We start from the raw sequence: 12,097 nt of genomic DNA, 5'->3' as shown, positions 1-12,097 counted from the left end.
ATCGCGGGATCGGGTGAGTATGATTTTTTTTAATTACCGGTATATTTAACATGTATTCGGTGTATAAGACGCACCCACTTTTCCCCCCCAGTTTTGGGGAAGAAAAAGTGCGTCTTATAGTCCGAAAAATACGGTACAATTGGCTGTAAATGTTACTGGATGCCTAGTTGTGCATACTAGGTGTTCAGAACCAGTAATGTCTGAACAATTCTTGTTTCCTGTCAACACATGATGGGTTTATCCCGTTCTCCTCCTACTCTCAGAACCTAACTACATAAATTCAAGACAGTCCATACACCTAGTGTTCCTTTTTCCCCCTGTGTACGCACTGCCGTAGCCACCTACCTGGCTGGAGTAAGTCTTACCTACCTACCTGGCTGGCTACTGTCCTGGCAAAGGCACCTCATTATGGTTGCTAAAGGTCACCCTGGAGGGAAGCCCACTGTTTGTCTCTTAGGGCATGGTATAGTGCTTGATAAAATTAAGCCACAAATCTTCATACACACTCTGCATCTGTTGCTCAGAGGTAAAGCAATCTCTGTTTCGATCATAAAGTAAATCCTGGAGTCTGCCTAAAGGGTATGCTGGGAAACCTCAATGAAGGATTTATGTATGCCCTAAGGAATCTTGTATGTGAAGCAACAGGCACAAAATGTCAATATTGGTTTGCTGGATCACCCAGGTTCATCGATGAAAGTGTATCTTCTCCAGTCTTGGAGAGCTTTAGGAAATCGGGCCTATTGTGTTATTACTGCCTGAGAGTAGGAGGGGAAAGGGATTTACCCATGTGTATGCCAATTATTGGAAGAGAACAATTGTACGTGTGTACCTAGTCTACCTCTTTAAAGTAGGGTGGAGTTCATTGATGTAGAGCATCAAGGCCTTGCTCTACAATCTTGTTGGACATAAATTTTGACCTCACTGTTACTAGACTTTGTTTTGACTCACCGTCATTGTTATTAAAACAATTTATGCCTCTAGCAAAGTTCCATGTGAATACCTCTGACTCTTCATTATTTTTTTGTTCATAAATTTACAAACGTAAATGCTGTAAAATTGGAGTCTATGGGGCATACTTATAAATCAGTCAGTGTGACTTTTACTAAATATGTAATGTAGATAAATACTTTTGAGGTAATTAAAGCAGATTTAAAAGAAAAGGTCTGCCTACATTGGCCAGGCCTCCTACCTCTTAATAAGTTACCTATATGTAATTATGGCAGGTTTTATTAGAAACAGGCACGTTTCAGATCAAACTAGAAGGGTTATAGATCTAATTTTGGTAGTTAATTCTAAATAAGATGGTGGCCACAAAAGGGAAGCAATGTTATTATCAATAGATTTCATTCTGATAGCTTTGGGACTATTTATTTAAGGTATTAAAACAGATGGGGTTTGGGGGGAAGTTTTTAAAATGTTATCGGCATTGTCTTTTAAAAAGAGGCACTAGGCAAGGTTGCACGCTATTGCAATATCAGAAAAAAACTAAATCTACATGGTATCATCTGTGTATCAAGTGAACATAAATGTTCTCTATTTGCCGGTGATATTCTTATGTATATATTCTTTAATACCCAACCTCTAATATCCCTTCCAAAAATGTTTGTGGTATTGGAAGATTTTTCCTCTTTCTCTGGCTTAAAGGTTAATAGCTTTATAGCTATCGGTTAAAGGTTAATAAGTTAGTGGTCTTAAAAAATATTTTGAGCCCAGAGATAGTAGATATAGTCAAACAATCCTTTGAATTTGAATGGGGGAAATATCTCTAAACTATCTAGGTATTCATCTTACCCTGTCAATTCAAAAGCTATAGCAAGCAAATTACACTCCCTTATATAAAGGGATATTTGGGGACTTAAGAAGATACTATTCTTCCTAACTAGGAAGAAGATTAAGAAGACTATCAGCTAAAGTGAATTCATTACCTTTTTTTATATTAGTATTATATCTTTTTCATACTCGGCTTTAATAAATCAGACCCTTTATATTTTATCTTGGGTATTTGGAAAAGTAGAATACAGTGTTCAGTAATTCTGGCCCCAAAATTGAAAGGTGGCCTGAGTGTTCCTAATTTTCAAAAATATTCTAGAGCAGTACAGGTAACACAATTGTCATCAATTACAAGAGCTAAGGAGAAGCCCCAATGGGTTGAAATTGAGGCAACATTCTGTTCTCCAGCAGCGAATGAGGCATTATTACAGATTCCAAAAGGTATTAAACCCAAAGTTTGTCCCTTGTTGTCATGAAGTTTATACAGTATGGGAAAGAATCCAGAATAATCTAAATATATGCTCATTTTATTTTTTCCTCTCAATCCTCTGTGGCAAAATCTATAGTTTGCACCAGGAGAGGATACAAAGCTTTTAATAATAGGATAATCAAAGGGTTTGAGTATTGGGGATATCATGAGGAGCAATGCAATTATTAGCTGGGAACAGTTAGAAGGTAATGAGGGTTCTCCAGTATCCGAATATTATAGATATTTACAGTTAAAATCTTTTGCTCAAAGTTATCATGTAGTTCACCGCCATATGGCTTGACCCTTGCTGAAAAAGCCTGTTACTCTAGAGAAGGAGCTAAAGGGCAGATTTGTATGGGGCGATTTACCAAAAATCTCTCCTAATTATTGATTGAGCAGGATTATAAAACTATATTTAGATGGTTCTGGCTAGACTAAATAAGTGCCAAAGTAATATTGGCCCAGTCAGTTTTAGGAATTGTGGGGAATTAGGAACCATGGTCCACAATTGGTGGACATGTTCGGTGATACAAAAGTACTGGCTGGAAGTTTTTCAACTAATTAGGGAGGTTATAAAGGGTAATGTAATGTTTTGTCCTTAAACTGCTCTTTTTAATTGTGTTAATGAAGACCTGTCCAAAGCAGTTAAAAGATTGATTAAATATATGTTTTTGGCAGCACTAGCAGTGATTGCCAAATTCTGGAGGACGACCGAAGTTAAAAATGATTGATCTTAAGAAGAAAGTGGACTGGATTATGGCGAAAGACAAACTTACCTGTGTTCTTTAGAATATACATATAATGTTTGAGGGAGTTTGGAATCCATGGGAGATGTATAAATATAACAACTAGTTCTATTATAACAGGAGGCACAGAATTAAAAGGGTTTTTTCCCCCCACCTTGGCATTGCTGGAGTATGTGTAAATGTATTGTCAATTGTTATTTAAATTAATTAAAAAAAATATTAAAATAGAAAATCAAGTTAAACAATCATTCACCTCTAAATCTCTAAGCATTGTGAAATAATATATGAACATGATAAAAAAACATCCAAGGTGGCAAAATCATTACACCAGTTGGCAAACAGTTTGAAAGATCTTACAATTATAACCCATTGGGTTCCTTTAAAAAAGTGCTTTGGTGTGGTAAAAAAGGCACCAAATATGTGGATAATTCATACATTTTTACTCATACACTCGTAGTTCATTTTGAGTTTATTTATTATATGCAATTTTGGGCGCTCCAAATGGGAAATTGTGGACCATATGAATTCTTCTTTGGTGTATTATTTCAGAAGTGTGTGTGATGAATAAAGAGCCTCATTTCAATCTCTATTTTTGGATATAATAATAAGCAATAAAGTAACTAACCAAAAGCCAGGTTGGCTTTCCTGCAAGCAGTGTCAAAGACTGATGGTATGAACATAGAAGGTGTGTATTCAAGGTGGTTTATACATATATTCTATATAGGTTAAAGATTCCACACTCAGACAGGAAGATAGGGATCAGGTCGGCCTCCTTGTCTATGAAGGATTCTTTATGATACTTCTAGTCTTAGTCTAACAGTAAAGAGAGTGTAGCTTAATAACCAAACTATCTGTTAGAGATTGCACTATTATAACAGCCTTAGAAGTAAAAATTCTAATTTTATTAAATGACAATTTCTGACTGTATGCCTTTAAACATTTCTTTACATTTATACTTGTTAAATAGAAGCAGCGGCTTGTAGAGTAAATGCAGCGTTATCAATAGCTGTAGCAGCTACAGTGATATGATGGTGTACTTGATCCCAGTTCTCTTTCAGTCCACTAGAGATTGCCTTAATATAGGCATCTGCAATACCTGGAAAGGTGACCACGCTTGAACTTCGGGATGCCCAAATGATATGACTGTAGAAAGAATAAGGCCTGATATAAAAAACATTGAAATAGGCTTGTGCATTGATTTATTTTATCTGATTACCTATAACAATACCTTATTGCTTTGTGTTCTTGCATTTTATATTAGTGGAGCGGCAACTGAAGAACACCATGTGCTTACAGAACTTTGCTACGAATGTACATTAAAGTTTTGAGGGAAGCAATTCTTTTTATTTTAGATGTTTAGATCTAACTATAAATTTCTTCCAATGATGTCCTGCTTTTGCTGCTTCCTCTTATAGAATTTAGAAGAAGTAAGTCAGAGAGGATTCAACACATTTTGTTAGTTTCCCAAACCCACTTCATCAGAGCTTGTAATGACTGAATAATACTGTAGTAATGTAGTGCAATGGGTTACATAAATAGTTGCCATGTGTAGGAATTTATTCGGGTTGCTGGTTATACAGCATTGGCTTCTGCTATTCCTGATTGACAAACTAAAATCAGCTAGGCCTATCAAACATTGCTGCTGCTCTCACATTTTGACCATCTGCATTCCTTTTGTGCTTGAATTTCGAAAATCAGATTTATAGAACAACACATATATAGTGCGTTTCAGAACTTAGAATTGTTTCAAACATTATGAGCATGACCCCCTACCCTGGTTCTGTATAGAAGATGGAGTTTCGTCCTGCTTCTTTAGTGGGACAGTTTGAAACATGGGACAGTAAGCTACTACATGTAGGATTTTGTTGTGTGTGTGTATAAATCAGCTCTCTGGTCTAAACACATTTGGCCTGATTTATTAAAGCTCTCCAAGACTTGAGAAGAAGACAAATATAGTGGGTTAACCTAGGTGATCCAGTAACCCTCGAATGAATAATTTGCAACTTTTTTTTATAACATGTTTTCAATCCTTGACCAAATCTATTCCAGGTTTTTTGGATCACCCACACATGATAGTTTATCCTTTCCAGCCTTGGAGAGCTTTGATAAATTGGGCCCATTGTGGAAAAGAAATAGAATTTCATTCATCTTGTGCACTTTAATTTTTTTACCAAGTTACATTTAACCAGAGCTATTAATTGGATAATCAGTCACAATAAAGAATTTACTTGTTATTTTGTGTACCTTATGTCAATAAAAAGAAGCAAAGAAAAAAGTTAGCTTTTGTTTTTTGATGGCTCACATACTAAGTAAAGTACTATACCTGTAATAAAGTTTATCTGGGAATGCATAATGATTGATGAAGGCTCGCTCCACCAACATTAACTGGTCATTGATCATTCGTACTTTAAGTGGGCTGGAAAGAAAAGGAAACATTTATTAATCTGAATGTTCTGTTCACAGCAGGTAAAAATAGAGTATTTGGGGAACTGATAATAAAAAAGATTTTGTGCTGAAAGAGCCATGGTTGTCTGAACCAGAGGCACACAAGAAGGATGATGCCCTGGTGTACAGGATCTGCTTTTTTATCCTAAAACTTCTGTATGATGTTTTCAGGGAAATATGAGGGCTGGTACTAACAAATCCTATTATTTATTATTGATAGACCTAGTGACTCATCACTTTGTTTCTGCACTTTTCAGTGAAATGCAGACAGATTATTGCTGGTGGAGGGGCCAGGTAATGCTCATATGATAAGCTGAGCCTCTGTGACTAAAAGAAGTACAATCCAATGAATGGAAGGGGAAAGGCAGGGACAGGAAGGATGGTGAGCAAAAGCATAGATGATTCTGGATGTCCATCAGCCAGGAAAGAAAGTAGGCTCTATATCACTTGCTGCTTCTTTTAATTTAAATAGTAAAAGTGCAGTTAAATCAGAGTAAGTCGCCTCAGTACAAGAGAGTTTGTTGTACAAATGTGGAAAACAGATTAACTTTAGTTCATTTTTACCAATACTAGCTGCCCAGCCACCATTGGATGTATTACTTTCTGAGTAATAATGTATAATAATAAAAAGAATAATGAGGGGGACATCTGCGTAGTTTTGAGGGCAGTGGAAGATGAAACGTTTTACCAATGGCATGCAAGTGCTAAGAAAACTAAGGACAACAAAGAATGAAATTATTGATAACTTCTTTAGTAAAATTTGCTAATCTACCATAAAACAACCCATTAACTGCTAAGGGATTAACAAAACTGAATTATGGAATAAAATAATTTATAATTATGGAACTGAAGTAAACAATAATTGTTAATGTAACTTACTCCTGATTTGCATTTTTCAGCTCATTAATTATCTTGTTGAGCTCCTCAGAATATGTCTTGTATCTGTCCACAGCTTTCTTCAATGGCTCTGCAACACAAAGTATAAGTTCAAGTCACATCAAAGGCTCTATTTATGAAACAGGGAATCTGTCATTCCCTCAAACAAATCCCTGGTGGGAATCAATCTTAACAGCAAAGGTTTTTATATTTTTAGTCTTAATTATATATGTATATATATAAAAATATATATATATTTATATTATTTTCTGTATGCATGCACTTTACCTTTAAAAGCCTCTTGGATGTGATATATTAGTCATCTTAGATGTGATGTCAGTATCCCCTGAAAACTTGGGGGTGTTACTCAAATTTTTTACTCCAGAGGAACCCTTTAAATTACTTCCAGGTCTTTGGAAACCCCTGCTAATCTCAATTCATTGGGTGTTATTGGGATGACCTCCCTACATTAGTGGTGACCTGAAAGAATGTTGCACCTACAGTGGTGGTCTGAATGCCACCCCAAAGGCAGATAAAAAATCACTGGTGTCCTGCTGCTCGCTCTGAAAGGTGGTGTTGGCTCACGAACTATGCAAACATCAGCAAATGTGAGATCAATCATCCACAGCTTAAGGAACCCAAAACATCCCCTGTAGGAACCCTCGTTGGCAATGGCTGCTCTGTGGTATTTCCTTTTTTCTTCTTCCCCAGTGGTTAGATAAAACATTATATAGGGAGGTGGGTGAAGGGGCAGCGAATCCAGGCCAGCACAGAGTGTAAGCGTTTCAAATACTTACAAATATTTCAGTGTTTTAACTGTTTTTTTTTTTTGCTTTGGTGACAGGGTTTTTTTTTAAGATTTACTATATGGATAATTGCTGGCAGGCATTTCATTTGATGGAAATTGATTTTGTGTGTTTAGCAGCATGAATCTGTAGAGTTCATTCTCAAAATACATCCAACTTTAGGTTGTATACCTAACGTGTAAGAAAAAAACAAAACAAAACTAAGCTAATTTCTGAATAGCAGGCACCATAAAGTACCAGACCATACTTTTCTTGTAACAGTAATGCTCACATCTTATTACCTAAAGATATTCCTCTTTGGACAAGCTCAGCAGAAAAGGCTGAATCAGCATTATTGTAATAGGTGTCCAGGGTCTCTCCATAATCTCTTGGTCCCAAAGGGAGGATTAGACTGTCTGCAAGTCTCAGTAGAACATTCCCAGCAGTGCGTGCCACAGTCTGGTGGCTGGTGAAACCTGCAAATAAATTTCAATGTAGAGATGAATATAATACATCATACATGAACTGGTCACTGAATGACCAATACAGTTTGCCTTATTTAGAAAGTCAAAAAGTAAATATTTCCAAGTTGAAACATCACAAAAGGAATGCCAATGAATTGATATTATGATAGCATTGTTAAATTTACCAGACAACTTACATACAAAAGTAGGCACACTCCAGAGAGGGATAGGACCATGCTGGAACCTACACACACTATATTTACAAGGACACCTTACACCTTAATTATCAGGCTGGAGGTTCCAATATTATAAGCTTGGTGGTGGTGGGAGCTGGTTACTACATGAATGACGACTTGTAGTAAGGGTTCCCATTTTAACAGCTGCCCATCAAAGCTCGACAGCTTATTGCAGTATGATGAGAACTGAATTCTGTTATGCTTGCTGTCTGAACGAAATCCATACAGATTTACAATTTGATTGGGCAGGGGTCATCTATATATGCTATTATGGCATGTTTTGACAGCAATAGGTAAATGAGAACTGGACGATAAAGAAATAACACACACACACACCATACGTTTTCCAAATCTACAAGAAAAATTAATAACCGCATTGTTACCTGGGTCAATGTGCTTAGCTGTATAATCAAATGTGTCAAATGCAGTATGGTAAGCAGGATAGATCCGTGCTGATGTCTTGCTCTAAAGGATGGTAAAAAAGATACAGTACATACAAGTAAATATGGATTTCTTTAAATAGTGATAATGTCATAAATATAAATTAATATACAGGTTTGTTTATTCAAGGCAAGGGCGTGAAAAATGCATTAGGCAGTTCTTTTAGGAAACCAATGAACATCAATTAGCTCAGTGGTCGCCAATCTTTTCGGATCCACTGACCACTAAATTTATCGGCTTCCCAGAATGCAGGTGCGGGGAGCCGGCTGTCACTCAAAGGGGAAGAAACTTCCCCCATAGTGACACCATGATGCCAGAGACACAACCTGCCCACTTCCCTGAGCCTGCGATCTGTATAGGGGACATGATTCGCGGTTCTGGCTGGGGTCAGGGTCCTTCCCCTGACACCACTCGGGGCGCACTGGCCAGAGCTGCAGACCACCAAAATTTTCTCACTGACCACTGCCACCGGTTGACGACCGCTGATCTAGCTGTTTTCTGTGAGTTTATGTGCTTTGCACTGACCTATCTACAAGGAATAATAACATGGTAACATATCATTATAATCCTAATATATTAATAATACAAATATCCGAAACCAGACTGGCCCACCAGTATAAAGGGAAACTATAATCGTTTTGGTCTTTTTTTTAATTATTTCACTTTGGCTGAAGGTTTACAAGTATATGAACATAGTAAATAATCAATATACAAATGAAATATTTCTATTGCAATATTAAAAACAAACAAAATTTGTTTACTTTCCAGTTAATAACAAAAAAAAGAAAGAGTGTATAAAGCACTATATATTTTTTTTTAAATAGATCTGACAATAGGAGCTAAAATTCTTATTAGTAGATGCAATCACATACAACCCCTGTACATTTTTATTTATGGTCATCATTTTTGTATTCTTGCCAGAACTTATCTGACCAGTTTATTTGCATTTTAGTTATGCAGCATTTTTTCTGTGATTGGCTCTTATAAACTGCAGGTAAAATGCTTTACCCTGTCATAGGTGTAGGCAAGGTCCATGCACGTGATGCCCAAATAATGAAGAAAAGGGGCATAGTCACTCCCAGCTCCAAGTGTACCCAGTCTGTAAAGAGAATAAACACATATATTTTAGAAGCTGGAGAGAGTATTGTTAGTCAGTACATGCAAAAAGTCCTGATTCTGCTCTTCGATCCTGGAGTCTCACAAATACTGGTGCAGTCGTAGGAGTCTTTTTCCTCTACTTTGTTTTTCCGCATTTAAAGAAGAAGATTTGACCCCTTGTAATGACTGTGGCAGGTACAACCCATATTGGACCGACAGCTTAGTCTCTTGTCCACAGAGAAATCTAAGAGTTCCACTGCACACTCCCAGACAGTGGTAAATAAAATATGCATCCACCACCTTGCGGCAAAACACTGGTACCTGAACTGCGCAAATATCCAGCAGGGAAATAGGATGATGGGTGTTTCTACACATCAGAAGGGGCAAAGGGTATGGAAATGTTCACAGAATTCTGTTTGAAAGGTTCTTCAACCAATAAGTCAAAGGTAAAATCAATCATAAGGCACTATATATGTTTTTCAGTATATATTGCCTGATGATTCTTTCGACAATAAAAGTGTCCAATTTATCGAACTCTGGATTGCTTTAACACATAGTTACTAAATCTCAAACATAAATAAAAGCAGATAAGATCTAATAGAATAGAAGTTTCCTATAAATGTAAAGGTTATACAAGTTGTCCATTTGGGGAGTCTCTCCTAGGTCCTCAAAGTCCACACAAGAGATGGCCAGCAGTGCAGATCAAAATATTAGGGCCCCCTTCACACTATGCTCTTAAATTCTGTACAAGTTGATGTATTTTGCACTAAGGCAGCCATTTTAACTACAATGGATTGCAAATACATAGCAATGGTATAAAAATATCTGCAATATCTTTAATGCCTCTCTGCAGGCCTACATGTACACAGCTTTTGTACCGGGGTCTATAAAGGACCCAGCGGCCCAGCACTCATCTCCCTAAGTCACTAAGCACCCTTGACACATCACCCCCCTGCAACCCTGACTTGGAACCTCCCTGACTCCAAGCCCACCTGTTTCTGAACACCAACACCTCAGTGTACCTTTTTGCCATCTAGCAACTCTGAGAGTGCATATTCCATCACTGCCCAGCAGTCTCTTCTCCTTGCCACCTTTCCAGAGACATTCTTAAAGAAAGATAGGCTAACCCTGGAGTTTCTGAACTTTCTTCCCACTTCCACCTTTCCACTGGTAAAATTACCTCCTTGTAGGTGCAGCCTAAATTAGTCCTCAACACCACTATTTATCAGTCCTCCCTTCTAAACTAATCAACATTGTGTTCTCCTATTTTAAACATGCAATCTCAATATCAGGCTGAAACTAAGCGGGAAAGTCAAACTCCATTTTGATTCCACCTTTTGTTTTTACAATAAGTATAAGATGCAGATAAAGACTGATATTTGGTCTGTTTGTTAAATAACAATAGAACATACAATATAAATCTACAAATAATTGGCTTACATTTATTTTTCATATTGCTAAAAAATGGTCGCAAATAAATTGAAATTTAAGTTCTTACTGGGGTATTAAACCTTGATAGAGCGTACTGGAACGGTTAAAGTGACGGATCCAGTTATCATAAACGCTGAGAGAACTGACTGGTGCCTGCACCTACAATACAAAATATATAAGAACATCAACAGCTGCTATGAAGGGGACCTAAAACCTTAGGCAGCCTATTTGAACTTTTTAAACCTGATAGAGCCCTTTACAAAAAAAGAGTGAGATCTTGGGAAACCCCATGAATAACAATTTTTAAAAGAATAATAAAAAATATATTTATTTATTGGGTAGGGATTTTTATTTAATAACTACCTATAATGCATACATAAATTTAGGTGCAGATAGGCAAACCTCAGGACTTTTTAGGCATTCAATCAATATCATGTACATATTTCATAACAAAACATAAAACATTAATTTATTCAAGATTTCATTTAAAATACATAAAACCATCTAATTAATCATTACAATCACACATTAGGTCTGTGTTGTATCAAAGACACTAAACGTTCAATGCATTTCACGGAGCGAAGTCCGCTTTCTCAGGAACAAAACAGCCTACAATCACATAATAATTTTCAGCATCACATCATTTTTATCTCCAAAACATGTTTTATCTAGTATATTCATTTTATTTAATTTTCTAATTACTCACATCTGTCTCTAAAGTGGCTCCCAAGTTTTAGGGCTTCCTTAGGAACAGAAAAGCCTACAATCACAGAATAATTTTCAGCATTACTTATTCTCCAAAACATTTTTTATCTAGTATATTCATTTTATTAATATAATAAATAATATAAATTTTATTAATATAATATTATACTAGATTAAAAATGTTTTGGAGATAAAATATGTGATGCTGAAATTTATTCAGTGATTTTAGGCCTGAGGAAACGGTCTTCGCTCCGTGAAATGCATTGAACGTTTAGTGTCTTTGACACAATACAGACCTAACTTTTAATTGTAATGATTAATTTGATGGTTTTATGTATTTTAAATGAAGTCTTGAATAAATTAATGTTTTATGTCTTGTTATGAATCATGTACGTGATATTGATTGAATGCCTTAAAAGTCTTGAGGTTTACCTATCTGAACCTAAATTGTTGTATGTATATCTTGATTAGGGATGTGGCATATTGCATTATCTGATAGGAAAGAGGCATTGTCCTTGAGTGCTTAAGAAACTACCTATAATGGTATTAGTAAAATTCTCATTGGATCCTCCCAAGAACAGAGTATCACCCAGGGACTTGGAGACACAGGCCACCTACACTCAGATTTAGA

The 12,097-nt window shown here is 36.4% G+C and overlaps 2 protein-coding genes across 5 annotated transcripts in view; one reads left to right on the top strand and one right to left on the bottom strand.

The window, feature by feature from the left end:
• The window catches only part of SAC3D1 (SAC3 domain containing 1), a 46,785-nt gene that overhangs the window by 28,280 nt on the left and 6,408 nt on the right, over positions 1-12,097 (top strand). The window lies entirely within an intron of this gene.
• Positions 3,866-12,097, bottom strand: part of NAALADL1 (N-acetylated alpha-linked acidic dipeptidase like 1) — a 29,022-nt gene continuing 20,790 nt past the window's right edge. The window contains exons 13-19 of the mRNA XM_072421361.1: positions 10,829-10,920; positions 9,241-9,331; positions 8,175-8,256; positions 7,394-7,567; positions 6,310-6,397; positions 5,309-5,401; positions 3,866-4,128 (exon numbers count right to left, since the gene is read on the bottom strand). Coding sequence (XP_072277462.1) covers positions 3,945-4,128; positions 5,309-5,401; positions 6,310-6,397; positions 7,394-7,567; positions 8,175-8,256; positions 9,241-9,331; positions 10,829-10,920 — 804 coding nt within the window. The 3' untranslated portion in view covers positions 3,866-3,944. The remainder of the gene's footprint in view (positions 4,129-5,308; positions 5,402-6,309; positions 6,398-7,393; positions 7,568-8,174; positions 8,257-9,240; positions 9,332-10,828; positions 10,921-12,097) is intronic.

The sequence above is a fragment of the Pyxicephalus adspersus genome, chromosome 9 (genome assembly GCF_032062135.1).
Source record: "Pyxicephalus adspersus chromosome 9, UCB_Pads_2.0, whole genome shotgun sequence".
Taxonomy (NCBI): domain Eukaryota; kingdom Metazoa; phylum Chordata; class Amphibia; order Anura; family Pyxicephalidae; genus Pyxicephalus; species Pyxicephalus adspersus.
This window is presented reverse-complemented; position numbering and strand designations above follow the sequence as displayed.